This window comes from Kryptolebias marmoratus, linkage group LG15 (assembly GCF_001649575.2).
Source record: "Kryptolebias marmoratus isolate JLee-2015 linkage group LG15, ASM164957v2, whole genome shotgun sequence".
Classification (NCBI taxonomy): Eukaryota; Metazoa; Chordata; class Actinopteri; order Cyprinodontiformes; family Rivulidae; genus Kryptolebias; species Kryptolebias marmoratus.
Genome location: NC_051444.1, coordinates 5,991,942 through 6,011,545, shown reverse-complemented (window position 1 = coordinate 6,011,545; position 19,604 = coordinate 5,991,942). Strand labels below are relative to the sequence as shown.

Here is a 19,604-nt window from a genome sequence, read left to right as displayed (position 1 = left end):
GCTGAGTTCATCTGTTTAACACTTAAGGTGACAGCAGCAGCAGAGGTTGCTATTAATGTGCACTGCAGAACAACGGACTAATCTGAAAGACAGAATGTAAAAGCTTAAATTAGGGGTTTACACATTGCATGTGTTGTTGAGTGCTTGCCCTCCAGTAGGAGCATGTGTTTGTCCCTAATTATGTGATGAGTTTACTCCTTTTTTCCTTTTGTCTTTGGGTCCAGTAAGATGTGGTTGCCATGGATGCAGAATCTCTAGTTTATAATACTCTATAGGTTAAATAGGCTTTTTTGTTAATATTATTAAGTTATATATGTTAGGCTGCAGGTCACAAGACTGGAGTAGGTAAACCAGATGAAGTTTTCAATAGTTTGTGCAGGGATTTCTATGAAAACTGACGCTATTTCCTGCAAACAGGAAGTGGGGTGTTTTCCTGTGTGTGTCGTGGCTCTTGCTCACTTCCTGCCTCAGGCTATCAGGGATAACCAGACACATTGACCTAAAGCTCTGTCAGGATTTTGCCTCACACTTGTCGTCACCGAGACACACTCTACTTTGTGCCTGTTGCTCAGTATTTCTCTTTTTTTTGCCTATAAATAATACTAAACGTGGATAACACCCTCACCTTTACAGGTCTGCGATCAACTTCTCCTGACCATATTAAAAACTAGGTGTAAGCTCAGAGGAGACCATGCTTTTGGGGTGGAGGGGCCAAACTTGTGGGCCAAACTGCTTTTGCACATTGGACAGGCATCCAAAGCTGCTTTTAAATCTTTACCCTAAAACACATTTTTATTCTTTAGCTTTTGTTACTTGTTAGATGTTGATTTTTTTGGTTTCATTGTTTCTGTCTTTATTATTTTATCCTTTTCAGTGTTATTTAATGAGTCTGCATTTGTTTTAATTTATTGACATCACTTTGTTCCATTGAGGAGTTTAAAGATCCTCATAAATAAAACTGGATTAGATTGGAAAAAACTGTACTCACTTAGAGGCAAAAAGCACAGTGCTGACCTGTTCGCATTTACCTCTAACCCTCCTCCTCATTCTGTCATCTGTTTTGTCAAAAGAAGGTTGTGGATGGAGTATTTGATACACCCACTGTACAAAGCATTCCTGTGGTTCAAATGAGGGGAAGGTAGATGAAGGAAGGCAGTGAGTAATGGACTTCTGGACAACAGTTACATTGGTGAAACAGTGATAAAGAGCTTGTGCTTTACTTTTTCTAAACTCCCTCGAGCTTATGATGTTACTCATGAAATGACCTCATTGTCACCTACTGCTGTGTCAGCTTCCTTTGTATTCCAGCAACTCAATTTCAAGAGAAAATAATTGAAGTTATCTAAGGTTGTGTCTAACGCCTTATGTTTTTGTGCTCAGTATTTTCATTAGTGATACAATACCCAGGTTCTCATCTTTATAGCTGTTTCTGCTTTGATGCTAGAAGCTCCAGAAAGTCCTGTCATCCTTAAATTACTTCTATTTTGCCATTTTGTTAATTTGGACTAAACGTGCACACATCCATATGTTGGTCGTTTATAACAGTATATATAGGTTGTGTCAGAAGTTGATAGTGTCTGAAGACTTGCCTCTTCTGACCCCATTAAATATTTCTTTCTTCAGCACTGTCCATTTCATCATTAACTTTATTCTAGTCAGTTCATCGCTATGCCCTGAAGAACTGGATTAGTCTCTGCCTTTGAAGAGCTTGAGTGAGCTGTTATCATCTCTACTGGTCTGTGCGTTATGATGTGGAAGGCAGGACCAAGCCAGACTGGCTGTAGCTTGAACAATGAGGCCCTGTAGTGTTAGATCACAACTGGTTCGTTTGTGTGTGTGTATACAGACAAGTACATATGTGTGTGTGATTTGATGGCTGCGCTTTGTTTCCCTGCCTTGAGCATTGCTGGCCAGAGCTCAAGCCTGACTAATATGCATGTATAAATACACTAGGCTGCCGTCACTTTGTACAACATCAAGCACACCATTGTTTCGTGTAACTCTGTGACTTCAGAGATAAACCTCATCCTTTGTTCCCATTAATGTTTCTGCTGTTTTCTAACTCCAGTAAATGTGAGTCTTGTGTTGTTGTGTTTTTTTTTTTTGTGGTTCCCTTTTACTTTGGTTACACCTCCAAAGATCTTCTACAATCTTATAACTGAAAACATGCAGTGTTTAATGCCTCTACCCTAAAATCAGTTAATCAGCAGGGCAAAATTACAAGTTGCTGTTGAATTTTCAACACATGGAACTGGTCTGTTATTGTTGTTAAAGCTAACATAGATATGCACTGTATACAAGAGTAATCTCTCTTTCACGCTACACCTAAAGTTGTGAGAATTATTTAATTTTGTCCAGCAATCAGTTGGCAAACAAATAAATATGATTAACAATTTGTCTTTCTGTTTTTTTTTGTTTTTTTTTTGTTCTAAACAAATGTCATATAGACAGCAGAATATAGGGGTTCAGTACAAGAGAGCATTATTAGAAAAGTCTAAACTAAGTTCATTGAACTTGTGTTAAACCAATAGGACATGAATTACTCTAAACAGGGACATTTACATGTTGGAGCTTAGTTGGCTACCGTAAATGCACCATGGAGATAGAAATAACTTGACTCGGCTTTTAGGTGTAAAGGATGTCTCCATACCACTCTGCAGTGATGTCTCACAAATGTGTTTCTTTGTCATGGCATGTTGCTGCCACATGGAAATACTCTTGAATTGTGTTTAGATCTTGTACTAACATTTGTCTTGAGACGGATTGAAAACTGCTTTGCTCAAACCTTCTAATTGACACAGGACACATCTCCTAGGCCATAGTAGGCTAATTGTGCTATAGAGATCAAATTGAATTGACTTGCCTCCTACTGGTACAAGCATGTCAACACTCTTATCATTCTCACACTTTCCAGTGACTGTATTTCCTCCCTAGCAAGGCTTATAGTTATTGTAAGTGAACATGCAGATGTATGGATGTTTCAGAGTACAAAGTGGTGACATTTTTGGGTTCTACATAGTTAAGTTACCTTTCTTAGAGAAATTCCTATGATTTCTGAGTGCATATATGTGATTTATGTAAATAAGGGGGCATGGATGTAAAATGACGTGGTCACTCAAATAGCCTTTCCCTTGTTTACTGTATATTTATGCTGTCATGGCACTCCATAGTATTGTTCTCCAAATGCTCCATCCCTGGCTCCTCCTTACTATAAGTTCAACCCAAAGGACAGGGCCACCTGCCTGCCTGACCACCCAGTCACATGACCCCAGCATGCTATGTTTCTCATGGCACAGCCCCTTTCTGTCTGCCTAAACTGTTGGGTCAAAGAATGGATGAACGGATGAATGAATACAACACAAAACACTTCAGAGACGTAGATGCGTTAGGGAATGTCGGGGGGAGCCGTGCTTAAATAGGTCAGGTCCCCTGACACAATAGTGGCATTACTGTGTGAGATGTAGAGGCAGACAGGAGGGTAGAGAGGGGGTACACCAATGCTCTCTGTGCCAATTATGGACATAAATAACTTCCTCACAGAGCTGCCATGGAAATTCAGGTCAAGGGGTTAACTCTGTTTTCAAGTAGTTGAGGCCAACTGATTCACTGTGGTTTGATTATAGAGGGGTGCAAAGTAAAGTGTTTTTAACATAAATGAGAATTTACAATATCCACAAACCTTTAAAAATCATGATGTATTGTTCTGAAAGTTATCATTTAATTACAACAACTGCAATTGCTTACTTTCAGTTGTTGGGTTTTTGTACAAATGGATTGTAAGCTACCTGATTTTGAAAGAATAGAGTAAACTTTGTTTCTGTTTGTTTCTTTACAGTTACGTAAATATAAGCACAATGTGTGTTGTGTTCTCTTTACCTTTTCTTGACAATCCCTCTGTATTAAGTGTCTAGGCTTGACAACAAACACCAGACACTCTTATCAGGTGTCTCTTGGTCCCCATGCAGTTGGCACCTCTCCCAAAGGTAGCTCCTGTAAACTGTATATTTAGGTTAGGGGAAGGTGATGACACTAATGACCATGATGATGTTGAAGATGATGGGTGAGAAGGGTTGAGGATTAGGTGTTGATTAAAGGGTGAGGTTGTGAGATTATCACGATGACAGGGTGGGCAGACGACACACTGTGTTATTTTGAAAGTCAGGTTGTGGAAGCAGTAGTAAATTGGTACCCTTCCACGTGTGATGATGGTTGTCTCTTCCTCCCTCCTTTCACATTGGACTGTGCTCAGCATGCTGCCACAGACAGCTTCACCATAACTCCCTGCAGGCAGGCAACAGTGTTGTTTAATCAGCTGGAGAGAAGTCAAGCAGAGCTGTAATTTAAAGATGGATATAGAGCACTGTGGAATGTTTCAAAGAATGGTACTGTTTGATAAAGATAAAGAGTATCCTACCTAATCTCGCAATCATTACAATCTGATAGCTTCATGTTTACAGTGCTGTGTAATTCCTAATGCTTTGGAGGAACCAGTACTGGATATTCTTTTCAAATGTATACAAATCAAATGTATCAAAATACTCATTGTGAACGGTTAATCATGTATAAAGAGAAATGTGCATGGTAAATCTGATTTAGAGAATACACGAGACCAAAATATTCCTGTCTAGAATGAGCAGCATGGCAGTACAGTAGAGCAGCTAAATACATTTTTCACTTCACTTCTCCTTGATAATCCATCCAGGAATAATACGGGAATGTTTATTCACTCTTTGAGGCCTCATTCATTCACTGCCTGAGCTTTAACCTTGCTGCTGTCATTTATAATTTTTTCACATGTAGCCTTTTGCTATTCCAGCATTAAGTCATGCAGAAAGCAAGACAGATTACCTTGTCTACTAAAATAGAACAAGACATTCACTTTTGCATGTGATTCATATTCTTGCATTCATTATAAATCTAAAAATTTGCCATCTGTATCTGCTTTATTTTTGTTAAAATGTTCTATATATCCTGTCAGTGTTAAGGTAATTGAAATATGTTGTCGACTTTTTACAGAACCTAACAAATCAGTTACAAACTCAGAAATTGTTGTATTCTTTACAGGGTGTCCCTCAAATCTTTTTAGAAACACTGAATCTGATTCTATTTGAATGTTTCTTCGTATACTAAAGCTTTGCTGTTGTGTCTTGAAATGCAGAGTGCAGCTGTGGAGGAAACGGTCATATGGGAACAGCACACAGTGACCCTTCACAGGGTAAGTGTTGTCAACTATTTAATTAATTTTTCCATGTCTACTCTTTTTCTTCTCTCTGCCTGTCTTTGGCATCACACTTTTCCCTTTTACCTTGCAGCTCCTTTCTGCCTCTGTCCATCTCTGTCTCTTCTATCTCTGTGCAGATGTGGGGCAGGATGTGTGCTCATGAAACAATAGTCAGGGAATCCAGATGGCAGGAAACAAGACTAAGGAAGACGAAAATTAGCATCCTTTTCCTTACTACTTCATTTCACTTCCTTCCTGGCAACATACTCTTCTTCTTAATACAAATCCAGACAGGAAAAAAAAGGAGAGCAGTATTTTGATTTGGTTTTCCCCCCCTGAAATTACGACAGATTGTTCCTCCAATCTACTGTAAATGTTTTAGTTATTTCGCGCTAAGATGTGGCACAACCAGTGACTTTAGTTTTAACAATCAAACTATTGATTCAAATTCTATCAAAGATCTAAATCACTGATCTGCACTTTTGAACTGAGACAGTAGACTCCGTTTAGTCGAAGCTCATGTATCATGGGATTGAACAGAAGACCTGTCTAGACTGGCCTGCTTGCTGTAATCTAATTAGTTGAGGCTTTATTGAGGCTGAAGAAGCGGCCCTGTGTGACCTGTAGTTCTCAGCCTTGCGTCCTTGCTGTTGTGTTGTGGTCGTGGGATTAACGGTTTGCTTCTCTTAGCATGCTTCCTTGGAGGCTGTCTTTTTGTACATCATTCCTAAAGAGTTACCAAGTATGGCTGCATAGCTTTGTTGTTGTCAACAGAAATGTCCTCAGTTAATTAAAGCTCTCCTTTCACAGAGCAAACCCTTTCTTTGTTTTTTTTTTTTAAAGCAGTATCAGTTAGTATTGCTGTCTGTTTTTGTGTGTCCAGGCTGCTGGATTTGGGTTTGGCATCGCCATCTCAGGTGGGCGAGACAACCCTCATTTCCAGAGTGGAGAGACATCCATTGTGATATCAGATGTGTTGAAAGGAGGTCCTGCAGAGGGTCTACTCCAGTAAGATGTTCACTATATAGCTATTTATTATATTTTGTATTAACGTTATATGTTAACAGTGATTTTGGATCCTTTATACATCTGTATATTTATTTTATTTTAGAGAAAATGATCGTGTTGTGATGGTCAATGGAGTCTCTATGGACAATGTAGACCATTCATATGCTGTTCAGCAACTTCGCAAGAGTGGCAAAAATGCAAAGATTGTAAGTCCTGCAAAAATATTTACAGAATCATTTATGTGAGAATCCTCGCAGTTCACTGTTTTTTGCATTTTGAAAAGTTTTTTTTTTCCTTTAATAATCAAAAACCTGTTTCTCCTCTAAGACTATTCGTCGGAAAAGAAAAGTGCAAATCCCAGTTTCAAAGCCAGGCGACAGAGAGACAATGTCTGAGCATGAGGAAGAGTACAGCGAAGAGGATGAAGGTTATGAGCAACGCAGTGGTCGCGCTGGCCAAAGTGCCCATGGAGGCGCGAGCGGAGGCACCAGCAGACGTCAGGACCGTGAGCGCAGCAGCAGCGGGAGGCGGGATCACAGTGCCTCGCGGGAGAGGAGCATCTCACCGCGATCTGATCGCCGATCACAAGCTTCGTCAGCTCCAGCCAAGCCTTCCAAGGTCACCCTCGTCAAATCCCGCAAAAATGAAGGTGAGCCTCACTTTGTCCTGGTGTCTTTAAAAGTTTTACTTTGTCTTTTGGACAACATAACATATCAAAAGAACAAACTAGAGGAAATTCTTCATATATCTAAATTTTAAAGTTAGATATGTCTGGTAATCTTGTTTGCAGAGGATTCATGGCTACATAATGTAGATAAGATTTGATATTATGACTTTCTTCCTATTACTGTTTGAAAACAGAATATGGCCTGAGGCTGGCCAGCCACATCTTTGTGAAAGACATCTCTCCAGAGAGCCTTGCTGCCAGAGACGGAAACATCCAGGAGGGAGATGTCGTACTTAAGGTGAGACAAAAGAGACCATTCCCACAAACAATAATACAAATAAAAGAGTATCATGTGTCTTTTTTTTTTCTTTTTACTGAAATTTTATCCCAGGTTGTGATTTGCCAAATGTGGCTTCTGCAGTGAGGTCATAATTGATTAGTGTGCTGGCTCGCTAACAGAAACACCACACATTGTTTTTTTTTTATTTTTTTTTTTCTCTGTTCTGTCTTTTAGTGGATAATGCTACCATCAGCCTAAAGAAATGCCTAAAAAATCCAATTAGATAATTTAATTTAAGAGAATAGGGTGGAAGAGTGATAAAGTGAAACAGGAAATAGTTTTGCTTTAATTGGTATTGTATATCCTATCTTTTTCACTTTCCAAGTCTGTTACATTGCTGAATTTACTCCAGTCTAGAATCCACAGAAAACTCGCTCAGTATTTCTGTCTTGTACTGACCGGCTTTTCTTCTCCTCTGGCAGATCAATGGCACCGTTACAGAGAACCTCTCACTGGTAGATGCCAAGAAGCTGATTGAGAGGTCAAAGGGCAAGCTGAAGATGGTGGTGCAGCGAGATGAAAGAGCCACACTGCTCAACATTCCTGACCTTGATGATAGCATCCCATCGGGCAATAACTCAGACAGAGATGGTGAGACAGCACTCATGGAGCTTTGCTTTGTTAAATGCAGCTAGATGGGATTTTACAAAAGAGAAAACAGTTTAAGCGCTGTGAGGAGAGCTCCAAATTAAGATGCTTAGTCATTATTTTAAATTTAATTTAAGTCATTGGTTACCTGCTTATTTATGACCAATTTTAATTCCACAGACATTTCAGAGATACATTCGCTGACATCAGATCATTCCAACCGCTCCCATGGGAGAGGTCGATCACGTTCACCCGACAGAATGGAAACAGTGGACCACCTCCGCCACTCACCTCGGCAGATGAGCAACGGCAGGTAGGCAGAACACACATGACTACAAATCAGGTGATGGGACACAGCTGTTACACGTGATGCATCAGTACTCCCACCCTCTCCATACATCATGCTCACACCCACAGGTGAGTGGATGCTGAGTAAGCACCTTGCAGCACCAGCACATTAATCAATATATGGAGGCATAACATGCATAAACCATCACTCTCCCTGTGGAGCCATCAATGAGTTCCAGTAAACGCTTTCTGTGGGAGAGTTCAGGGGAAGAGAGGTGGGATCGATCATCAGCTGTTCGGCTTGTTTTTACAGATCTTGTTTTAAAAGTGTTACTAGACTCCAAAGCTAAATAATTATTAACATAGTCATTTTAAAATCAGTTCCATCTGTTTGTCCTCTTCCTTTTCTACACCTCTGTTGTAGCTTTCTGAGCCTGTCGTCCTTGTGGTTTAGAGGTTGCAGGTTTTCGATGCATTGATTGCAGAAGAACAGAAACAGTAAAAATGCTGTTAGTGTGGCACTTTCACATTGAGCGGGTCAAGGTGACTGGCTTTTGGAGACTCTAATCCTTTTCATCTAGAGACGTTGAAATCAAGAGATCAGAGTTTATTATGCTTTTAAACAGCAATGAGTCTTGAAGCAGGGCCTTTAAATTCTTGTGCTGAATTTAAATAATCAAACTTTAATTTCTTTTTGATTGTATGCCTCTTGAGTTGTGAATGTGCTATAATCCAAACCAAAAAGCAACACAGATAGAAACTGGAGCTGCGCTACATAAACCTTGTTCAGTCAGATAGAAAGTAAACATGATTTAACTTTGAGTGTGAGGCTCTTTCCTGCTGAAAAGACGGCATTTTCTCAGGCTTCTGGAAGCTGGAGCACATATGGGATGTGAATCCAGTTCCTATATGATATCTGTATATTTGTTTATAGCAGGCATATAAAATAATTATGTTCTTCTCAGATATCTCTTGTGGAGATTTCCAGAGATAGCCAGATTGTATGGTTATATTTTAACTGAAAGACTTTTTTTTTTTTTACTATCCCCACACCAATCGACTGTTTTGTTTGTTTTTGTTCTAAATTGAGAATTGATTAGTTGTGATGTTTCTAATCCATGTACCGATCTCTCATCTGGGTGCCTCACCAGGGGTAGGTTAGGTTTCCAGAGAAGTTGCCACAAAGTTAGGAAATGAACCAGCTTCTTAAACTCAGAATTACACCTGAAGTTACCTGGATGAGACACTCATCCTGCTTCATAGGACAAACTTATAGGCACATATAGCCACATTCTTACACATTAAAACAGCTGCTGTTATAGCAAGTTGTCAGTTCACTGTAATACTGCTTACTAAACTGGCTATTTAGCTTCTTGTCAGTTATGGTTTTTGTGCAGATTAACCTTGAGTGCTGCCTTTTCATTCGATGGTACTTTGTCACACTGTGGATTTATCATAATGCAGAGTGAGAGCACTGCTGCTCAGATTACTTCCAGCGTAAGTGAGTGCATCCTTTTAACAACAGGATTGTTTGTGTCTTTTTATTTTGTTTACCATTCCTCAAAAATGCTTCTATATTTGGTTGCCAAATTTAGAGGATGTATTAAGACTATTATAATTGTTTGACTTTTCTCTTTTTTTTTAAAGACTGGTCAGTCTGTTGATTTATGATTCTGAAAACAAAAGTTTTCATGTGTTTGGTTTCAAATGCATCGGACTCTGACTCTAACTAAACTGATGTAAAGGAATGCTGCAATGTCTCTCGGTTTGGAGGCATATAAAAGAATTTGACATACTTCCCACAGTGCTTTGGCTCATGCTCGGTGGTTGGCTGAAGCTGATTGGCCGAAAGGCTTTAGGGAATTCTTTTCACCAGTACGCAACATTAGTCTACGTTTTAATGCAGCGTATCATCCAAAAAGTCCCTCATCAAGTGTCTGTTAGTGAGTTTGTGTATACTCTGCTGTTTATCAAGACATAAGGAAAAGAAATCCATTTAAAAACCATCATGGTGCAATTTACAGACACTTTTGCGTGAGTAACTTATTGGTTTTTAAATATTGTTTGTTTGTTTTTTTGTGAAAATTTTATTTATTCAGCTCATATGCTTGACTGAAATGAAGATTTTTGCTATTTTGTTTTTGGTTTTTTTTACTCACTTTCGGTGAGAAGTGAAGACTGTTTTCAGTGAAAAGTCTCTGACTGTGCAGCTGTTTCTCTTCATTTTTTCCATTTCTTGCTTTCTGTTTTTGTCTGTGCTCATGCTGTAAAAATGAGTAAGTCAGAGGATGGAACAGAGGTTTCTGTCAAACGTTGTTAGTCATTGTTACGCGTTTTTCGTTTTTGTTTTATTTTTATCTCTCTGCAAGGAGCTGAACATTCAGGCCGGTCCACTTTCACTCTTGTGTTTTATCCTCGTTTGGTTTCTGTTCTCCGTTTTGTCCTCCTACTCTCATTCTACCTATGATTCATTCATTATACAGCCCAGCACTGTGTCTCTCTTTTATTTTAATTCTGTTACATATCCTCAGGATGCAGCTCTCATTTACCCTTTTTCCTCCACAGCATTCCTCCTCTCTGATGCTGATGCATTCTGCCTGCAAAGAAATACACAGGTCTTTATTTTTAAAACTGCATTGTCGAGAGAGTGGCTGAATACGTTCAGGGACCTAGAAAAATCCAAGCAGCAGTGGGAAGAGTTGTAACTACTGTATGTGCTGCAGCAGCACAGCTATCAGGTTTGACCATAAGTGACAGTCATCTGCGTACAAATGGAAATGCGTGCACTGTTTTGTATTTGTCTCTTTGAGTTTTATTATTTTTATGGGTGATTAAGTCTTATATTTCCTATGCTCTGTATATATTTATTCTGCATGAGGAAAATATGAGAAGACATGCATGAGAGATGTTGGGTAGTTGGAGCTACTTTCACCTTCCCATTCTTGTTCAAAGGCTTTTGAATAAAGCTCAAGTACTCTGGCAGGGCGAGTCATGTGATCAGATTGGAATTCAACCATTGTCTTAAGCTGCAAAGGTTTCTGTCCCATAACTTGCTAGACTCACATACACATTTTTTCCTTATTTATTTGTTCAGGTTAAGTGGAGATGTGGAATGAAAAGTGGCCTGACTCGAGAGGTTTTGTGTTAGGAGTCTGAATCAGAGTCTGTTCTTTTCTGTGTCCTTTTTTGTTTTCAAATCAACTGTAAAATGACAGGTTTTATTAAGCTTTGCAATTTAGAACACTTTTGTAAATCCTGCAAACTCCTGCTGAAGATATAAAGTCAGAATAAAGAAACAAATCAAAATAAGACTCTACATTGAGAAACATACAACTTTGAACCACTCTTTTTGACTAAGCTGCACATCCTTCTTTTAATTGCTTATTGTTTTTTCTCAACTTTTTCCCCATGTGTCATGTGACGTAGTTCTTGGTTCATGCGGTTTCCTTTGGGGTTTTGTTTTGTTTCTTCCTGCTAATGTCAGCACAGGACAAACAAAAGGCACACATTTGCAGTGATGCAGTGATTAAATAATGCATTGATATAAACAGTATCTTGATTACTGCCATTAGTCTTAGACCGAATTGTGTTTTTCTTCCCCATCTATTTATTTTAGCCATCGAAGTCGAGATGACGATCGTATTTCCAAACCAGGAGGCATGTCCACTCCAGTCAAAAGCTTCGATGACGGAGTCTTGTCTCAGGCCAGTGACCAGGCCAGCTCCAGAGATGACAAACAGTTACCTCCGCTGCCTGGTAAAGAAACCACTCATCGTCAATATTAAACATTATTTGTCAGGACTTGCATCTGTACTATTTATTGAGGAGTTGAGACTGTTGTTAGAAGGTGGTAAAAGAAACTTTTTATTTAAAACTCATTTATTGTTTAAATTTGCAAACTCAACTAATAATTCTCTAATCAACATGTTGTTGAGTTAAATAGTTTTATTGTTTTGAGAATAAATTACATTTTTATGCATTTTTTTAGGAAATACTACAAAGAAATGTTATATATATCCAGGAAAATATGTGCCTGCATAATTTACTGCAAGCATTATTTGTTTAAGCAGTTTTAGTTTATTTTATAACATTATTTAGCATCTAGCTGGTTGTGTTTAGCATAAAGAGATGTCCTTATCACTCAGCACTGATGTTGTGGTTGTATTTGTTGCAGAACCAAAGCCAGTTTATGCACAGCCTGGTCAGCCCGACGTGGACCTGCCCGTCAGCCCGTCGGATGCTCCCGTTCCCAGTGCCGCTCACGACGACAGCATTCTTAGGTAAATGTTTCGGCTGTTTTTTAAATAACAGCATGAAGTTTGCAGTAAATCGAGTGCACATCTCCTTCCCTTCAGTATTGCGCTGTGCTCGCCTGACCCACCCGCTGTCTCTTGGGTCTCTTCAAATGATTGTTTTTAAATTCTCTATTTACTGACCTTTTTGCTTCACTCTGTTTGTTTAACCATGTTTTTTTTTTCTTTCACCCCGCAGGCCAAGTATGAAGCTGGTAAAGTTCAAGAAGGGAGAGAGCGTCGGTTTGCGGCTAGCAGGAGGGAACGACGTGGGAATTTTTGTGGCGGGAGTTTTGGAGGACAGTCCAGCTGCCAAGGAGGGGCTGGAGGAAGGGGACCAGATTCTCAGGGTATGCTAAACTCCCTCCTGAGCAACATGACTCTTGTTTTCTAACTGCAGTAACTTCACCTCAGCTTACATTTCGGATTAGTGCTGATGGCTTAATAAAGACCCTTTTGCAGAACTACATTCTTCCTCAAAGTACCTGATATTTATCACACATTGTATATGCTACACCAGTCTTTTTAGTTTTCAGATGTATATCTAAAAAGGAAATGTTGCAAATAAAGCAGACTGACTAGATTTCAAAAACATGTAAGTAGATTTGTATGATTTGAAAGCTCCTATTATATCTTTTGCACTCTCAGATTGATGCAGTGGGGAAAACATCTGGTGTTTTTTGTCAAAAATAGACAAGAAATAACTTTCCACACGGTCTTAGATAATGAGTAAAGAAAATGTGTTATTCACAACCACAGTAGATGCACTTCGGTGTAAAAAAGATCTTGGGAAAACAACACAATGTATCTATTAGTTTGAGTCATTCCCGGGCTCGGACTCGTGTCAGACCTCTCATTGTTTCCATTTTGAAGACACAATAGAGGTCATTCTTGCACTTCTGACCTCAAAACAGTTGACTGACTGTTTCACTGAACAGTAGTTTAACTTTGCTGATGGGATGATGGAAACCCTCTTTATGTCAGTGTTGGATCTAGTCTTACAGCTGCTATAAGGCTGTATAGTTTAGCTTTAACCATGCAACAGCAGCAGAATATCCCATATTTTCATGGAACTAACATTTACAAACTGTTCATCCAATAGACAAATAAATCCATTTGTCCCCTCCCCCTTTAATAACTATACAATGCCTGTTTCTTCTGCTCTCTGCTGTAGCCTGTGTGCGCTCTTCTAACTGTACAAACACATCTCAGAGACTTCCAGGACATTGTTTTCCATCCTTAGGTGGTTTCCCTTTGGTCACGGTGTGCTAGTGGAGATAAAAAAAGTCAGGCCCTTCTGTTTCTGGGAAGGATAAAGGTGTCTTTTTGAGGTTTAGTGACCCAGTCCATGTGTTTCTGATTCCCCTGCTCCCCCTCAAGCAGAGTCAATAAACAGCGGTTATTGTGTTTAGGACGCCAGCAGGAGACCAGGCCTGAAGGCTGCCTAGTTGGTGGAATAATCCTAAAAACTGCTCCTGTTGAGATGCTTTAAATGGGGAAAAAATTAAAGTTTTTGCAATGTCTGAAAAAAATGAGAGCAAAGATTGCTCAAGTTTGCAGTCTTTCTTTAAAACGTTTAAAAAAACAGTGTGAAAGTGTGATATAAAACTAGCTCTGTAGCATTCAGTAACTTTTTTTGTTTACTTTTTACATCTATAGGTGAATAATGTGGACTTTGCAAACATCATCAGAGAAGAGGCTGTTTTGTTTCTGTTGGATCTCCCAAAAGGAGACATCGTTGACATTCTGGCTCAAAAGAAAAAAGATGGTGAGTGATGACTTTATTTACTCCTGTAGTAGTGCAAACATACAAGAACCACGCTTCAAACGCTGCAAACTAACAACAAATTTCTCACCATCCGTTTTCTTTTCTGATTTCAGTGTATCGGAGGATAGTTGAATCCGATGTGGGCGACTCCTTTTACATCCGGACACACTTTGAATATGAAAAAGAATCTCCGTATGGACTGAGCTTCAACAAGGGTGAGGTTTTCCGCGTAGTGGACACGCTTTACAACGGCAAACTGGGCTCCTGGCTCGCCATTCGAATCGGCAAGAACCACCAGGAAGTGGAGCGAGGCATCATCCCCAACAAGAACAGGTAAAAAAAAATGTTCAGTCACACCTTTTAATACCTGCACAGCTTGTTCTGGATCCTAATGAATAAACAAGGGTGGAGGAAAAGGAGTGAGCTTTGTCGTTTGTCTAAGACTAGAAAGGAACAACGTAGGTGGAGATTTTTTTACTATTAACTCAGCAGCATTTAACATACTTGTATAATTTTATATGGCTTCAAGGTGTCGGTCTTTATTAAACTGAGAGTTGTTTACATTAATGTGAAGACTTACTGTCTGTTGTGTTTTTGAAATATGTTTGAACTTTGTGAGGTCTGTGGACCTGAGAACATAAAATAAATTGTGACCCAGCTTGCTGTATCTAGGCTGTCTCAGACAGTGATGACAGAAATGCTTACATTTAGCTAAAAAAAAACCTCAAGTACTCCCAAAATGTATTATTTTTCAAATATGTAGCAACGCTGGAATCACTCAAAACCACTTACTGAGGCTCATCTTACCTCTTATGTTTGAGAGGTTTTGTCATTTCAGTGGTAAATTTTATCAACCTATGTGCGGTAATTTAATCCCATAAATTGTAGGAAACTGATACTGGAAAGATGTCTTTTTTTTAACTCTTTATATGCGTATCAGCAAAGTGTTTTACAAATTGGGTTTGCCATTTCTCTATAGTTTAGAGTTTCTGTAACTGAGCCTTTTAGAGAAGTGTTTACCACACTCACTGTCATACAAAATAACTTTTAATTCACTGATTTTTAAGATGGTAAAATGCTGTTTCTGTTACAGGTAATGTAAACATTGTATTGAGCCCAAAACATGTCTATCAGATTAAAATGATAAAATGTCTTTAATTTACATTAAAGTAATTTTTCCCATCCTCAAAATCTTCAATGACTTTGTAAATGTTGATGTTTTTAATTGTAGTAGGAACTGTCATACTTGATAGCAGGAAGCCAGATGTTTAATGCCGGGACTCTCTAAAAATGTCTTTTTATAGCAGTTTTGAACTCAGACCACAGCGGCTTAACCTTACACCTACTCTTTCCTGGCCAGAGCTGAACAGCTGTCCAGCGTGCAGTACACCCTTCCCAAAACACCAGGGGGTGACAGAGCCGACTTCTGGAGATTCAGAGGTTTGAGAAGCTCGAAGAGGAATTTGCGGAAAAGCAGGGAGGACCTGTCAGCCCAGCCGGTTCAGACCAAGTTCCCTGCCTACGAGAGGGTTGTCCTGCGGGAAGGTAAGCGTTCAGAAAGCCAAGGCAGGTGAGAGTGAGACACTTCAGGCTTTGGTAAATGTTGCTTTTCTTTTACGTTTTACAGTAAAGTATGAAAATTCCTGAAAAAAGCAATCTAAAACCCCTAACTTTAATTCAAACCAAACAGCAGAACACAGTTGTGTAGCAGTTATCTGGACAGGTTATGGTTTTGCTTTTGCCCATCTGTTTTTTAATGATTTATGTGGCTCCACACTTCATTAAACCTTCATTTACACGTTGAACACAGTTACTAACTGAGATGCGTTCCACTTGGTCTCATTGACCTGGTGGTGTTTGATTGCAGCTGGGTTCCTGAGGCCTGTGGTCATCTTTGGGCCGATAGCGGACGTGGCCAGAGAGAAGTTAGCCAGAGAGGAGCCAGACGTTTTCGAACTAGCGAGTAAGTACTGAAGCGCTCTCTGTCCAATATTCACGCCTCGTGTCGAGCCTCAATTCACCTGTTAAAGCTCAGGGCTGTTTAACCACAGCATTCCCAAGATTGGTTTGTAGATTTAAAAAAAAATAAATGGAACTCACCGTTGTGTCTGTCCCTTTTCCTACCTTCCTCGTGCTGCTGTCTTTCTACAGACACTGACGTGCTTTTTGAAGCAGCTGTAATGTTCTAGTTGCATATTAATTTGTTTCTGTGAGGCCTTATAGATCGTTTTTTTGGCTTGGCTACAATATATTAGACTGACAGAAGAGAGACAATGAACAGTGCAGTATTTTTCTAAGTTTTCCATCTCAGGAGAAGTCTGTTCATTGTTGTTTAAACAAACTTGTTTCCTATGAAAATAGAAACATCCATCAGGCCTTTGTTTTAAAAAATATTAAGTTTCTTCTTCACTAGATTGACTTCAGCGTGACCTCATGTTGTCATTGTTCCATTTAACGCATCGAGCAGAACAAAATATTTGTTTTATTTTTAGCCCTCATCTATTTCCTCTTTTTTTTGTTATTGAAATCACTAGCATCTTAAATATGCAGTTTTTCTCTTACCAGTATTTGATTTCAGTTCTCTAAAGTGCACAACCACACATGCAAGCACAACCAAATCATTCCTTAATGTTTATTTGCACAACTCCAGTGATGTTTATGTAACTGTATTTTCTTTTCAGAAACACAACAACAACAAGGAGGAGAAAGTATGTCACTTAGTGCATTAGATTTCTTTTCTTATTATGTTTTATTCAGTGAATGACAGATAATCTATAAAGTGTTTGGTGCCTAGTTCCCTATTCTGTTGATGTTTAAACTATAGCCATTGCTTGGTTAATGCATTTAGGGGAATAGCACTTAATTTAATTTCATTGTGTCGTCAAATTTTGCAAATTGTGGTTATATTCATCCAGTAACAATTACGTTTTAAAAACTTGAAGGAAACGTGTTATCATACTGACACTCAGCTGGTGTTCCACAGACATCAATACAAATATTAAACCTTCTGGGGAGAAAAAGTCTATTTATAGTTATTTTAATTTGTATATACTTAAATAAATAAGTATATAAAAACCCCTGCATGATGTTTTGAAGATGTCAAACCAACAAACACTTTGTCTGTGGGATTGTGCATGTTTTGGACTAAATGAAAATGTGAAGAATGAAGTTTTGTCTGCTTTTCTACCATCTGCAGAGTGTTGTTGAGTGTCAGTGTGATATTTTGGTTTTAGTGGAGAATAATGTAAAAAATACATATATGTTTCTGGACACATATATAAGATCACTATTAAATTAAGTGGTATTCCCCTCCTTAATACAGATTTTTTATCATTCAAAAATGGAGACAACAAGGCTGCATGTTGAGCTGAGCCAAACTTAACGTGCTGTGGAGGCAGATGAGGTTTTAATGTTTTCTTTTAATAGTCTAACAACCCATCATGTCCCAAAAATAACAAATGACCAGCAGGAATTACAGGACTAGGAAGATTGACTTAATTTCTCAGGAATGTTTCCAGCTCTTTTATCATTTGTCCATAAATTGCATTATTCGTTAAAAGAAAAGGATAAAATAATGTGATTAAATGAAAGCTTGTGTTAAAACTGGGAACTTGTTTTTATAATCATATTTATTTTTGGATTGTTGTTAACGTCATAGTTTTTGCGAGCCAAGTATAAATTTTGATTTTAGTATTTTCAATGTCTGGATAAGTATGGAAAAAATATAACAGATTATGGAAAACTGATTTCTAGAAAATAAAAATCTAAGTTTCTAAGACTTGCTCAAATGATTGGAGTACATTTTATATTAAAGATAAAGTCACCATGATGTGCATTTTTAAAATCTCGTATAATAAAGAAAAGGTCAGACTACAAACATTTAAGTTTTGCTGCATAAGCTTGAACGTCTCCGTGCATGGCTGTATTTATTTGCTCTTTACTAAACCTGCGGATTATTACGTAATCTACGAACAGCGCTTCCGGTTCTTAGATCCTGTAACAAATTAGGCCTTAGCCTCGTGATGTGTTTGAGTCCTGACTGGACTGGGCATTCTGAGATGAGTGCCCTCGTTTGAACCTCTTGTTTTTAGGCAGGAAACCATTGCTCATCTTTGTTTGAATTATAAACCCCTCTTCACATTCTTGTAAAAATCTCCCCAAGGCTTTACAGTTTCTCTGTAGGCTCGATAATCTCAAACGACCATCCTGCTCATGTATGTGCATATTTAATGTCACTCTCACACACACAACACGTTTCCTGCATCATGATTTACACTGCTATGTGCACTTGTGCACACACACATTTATTAAACTCTGATTTCCATTCCCTAATCCCACCCAAAACACATGATGTCTGTTGCATGAACTTGCTGCTGTCCTTATTTTGTAATATTTAGCTGTTTTCATGAACGTGCACTTGTCTTCTCCTATATTGCAATGATTGTTGTTTATTTCTATTTATGGGAGTTGACAACTGCATGTTATAAGGATGCCTAATTAGGGCACAGCCTGTGTTTATTGTTCTTGATTTCTTGTGCTGATGTGAGGCGCTGACTGTCCATTCGGCTTCCACAGAGAGTGAACCGAGGGACGCAGGAACCGACCAGAAGAGCTCCGGCATCATTCGCCTGCACACTATTAAACAGATCATCGACAGAGTGAGTACAACTGCTTTTACAAAAGATTGTATGTAATGATATGTTTTGTTAATATAAACCTGGTAAGGCAACATAATCATTTTCACAGCTCTCTGCTGCCCTCTGGTGTCTTCCACTAGTCAACACTGTTGAAGGCCTCAGTTGATTTAAGGCTCTCTTCATCTTCAGAAAGAAATCCAAACAACTATTTAGAAACAGCAGTTGATGTTAACTTGGCATTACTACATTTTTAAAAGCAAACCAGTCTTAAAAAAACAAACAAACCTTGAACATTAACATATTGACAACGTGTGCATGTTTTCGTTTTCTGCACATGAAGGACAAGCATGCGGTGCTGGACATCACTCCCAACGCAGTGGACCGCCTGAACTACGCTCAGTGGTATCCAATCGTGGTGTTTCTCAACCCAGATAGCAAGCAGGGCGTGAAGAACATGAGGACCAGGCTCTGCCCTGAGTCGAGGAAGAGCGCGAGGAAGCTTTACGAACGAGCCCTCAAGCTAAGGAAGAACAACCACCACCTCTTTACCAGTGAGTTCATTTGTGATTTCAGTGGGGAAAATGCTTTAATGAGTGTGAATTTCATTTTTTACATGAACATAGTCCTCTAACTCAGGAATTTTATGATGATGAACCAAGACATCTCTTCTTCTACAAGATGTTAATGACCTGATTCATGGTTGACTTTTGTAGAATTTACATTTAAATGTAAAATGAGTTGCCAACCATGCTGGTTAGAATATAACTTTTTATAGTGCCTGGTAGTGATGGTATA

General features: G+C 38.8%; 1 protein-coding gene across 9 annotated transcripts in view; it reads left to right on the top strand.

Moving 5' to 3' along the window:
- The window catches only part of tjp1a (tight junction protein 1a), an 88,379-nt gene that overhangs the window by 55,146 nt on the left and 13,629 nt on the right, over positions 1-19,604 (top strand). For 6 of the 9 annotated variants that reach the window (XM_017441724.3, XM_017441747.3, XM_017441698.3 and 3 more), the window contains 17 exons: positions 5,159-5,215; positions 6,105-6,229; positions 6,333-6,435; positions 6,557-6,878; positions 7,091-7,194; positions 7,659-7,827; positions 8,005-8,137; positions 11,729-11,868; positions 12,287-12,392; positions 12,604-12,754; positions 14,064-14,172; positions 14,286-14,505; positions 15,533-15,717; positions 16,040-16,135; positions 16,854-16,880; positions 18,748-18,830; positions 19,150-19,360. In XM_017441724.3, the coding sequence (XP_017297213.1) occupies positions 5,159-5,215; positions 6,105-6,229; positions 6,333-6,435; positions 6,557-6,878; positions 7,091-7,194; positions 7,659-7,827; positions 8,005-8,137; positions 11,729-11,868; positions 12,287-12,392; positions 12,604-12,754; positions 14,064-14,172; positions 14,286-14,505; positions 15,533-15,717; positions 16,040-16,135; positions 16,854-16,880; positions 18,748-18,830; positions 19,150-19,360 (2,341 nt within the window). The remainder of the gene's footprint in view (positions 1-5,158; positions 5,216-6,104; positions 6,230-6,332; positions 6,436-6,556; positions 6,879-7,090; positions 7,195-7,658; positions 7,828-8,004; positions 8,138-11,728; positions 11,869-12,286; positions 12,393-12,603; positions 12,755-14,063; positions 14,173-14,285; positions 14,506-15,532; positions 15,718-16,039; positions 16,136-16,853; positions 16,881-18,747; positions 18,831-19,149; positions 19,361-19,604) is intronic. The other 3 variants (XM_017441706.3, XM_017441764.3, XM_025003336.2) reach the window with 1 other exon arrangement.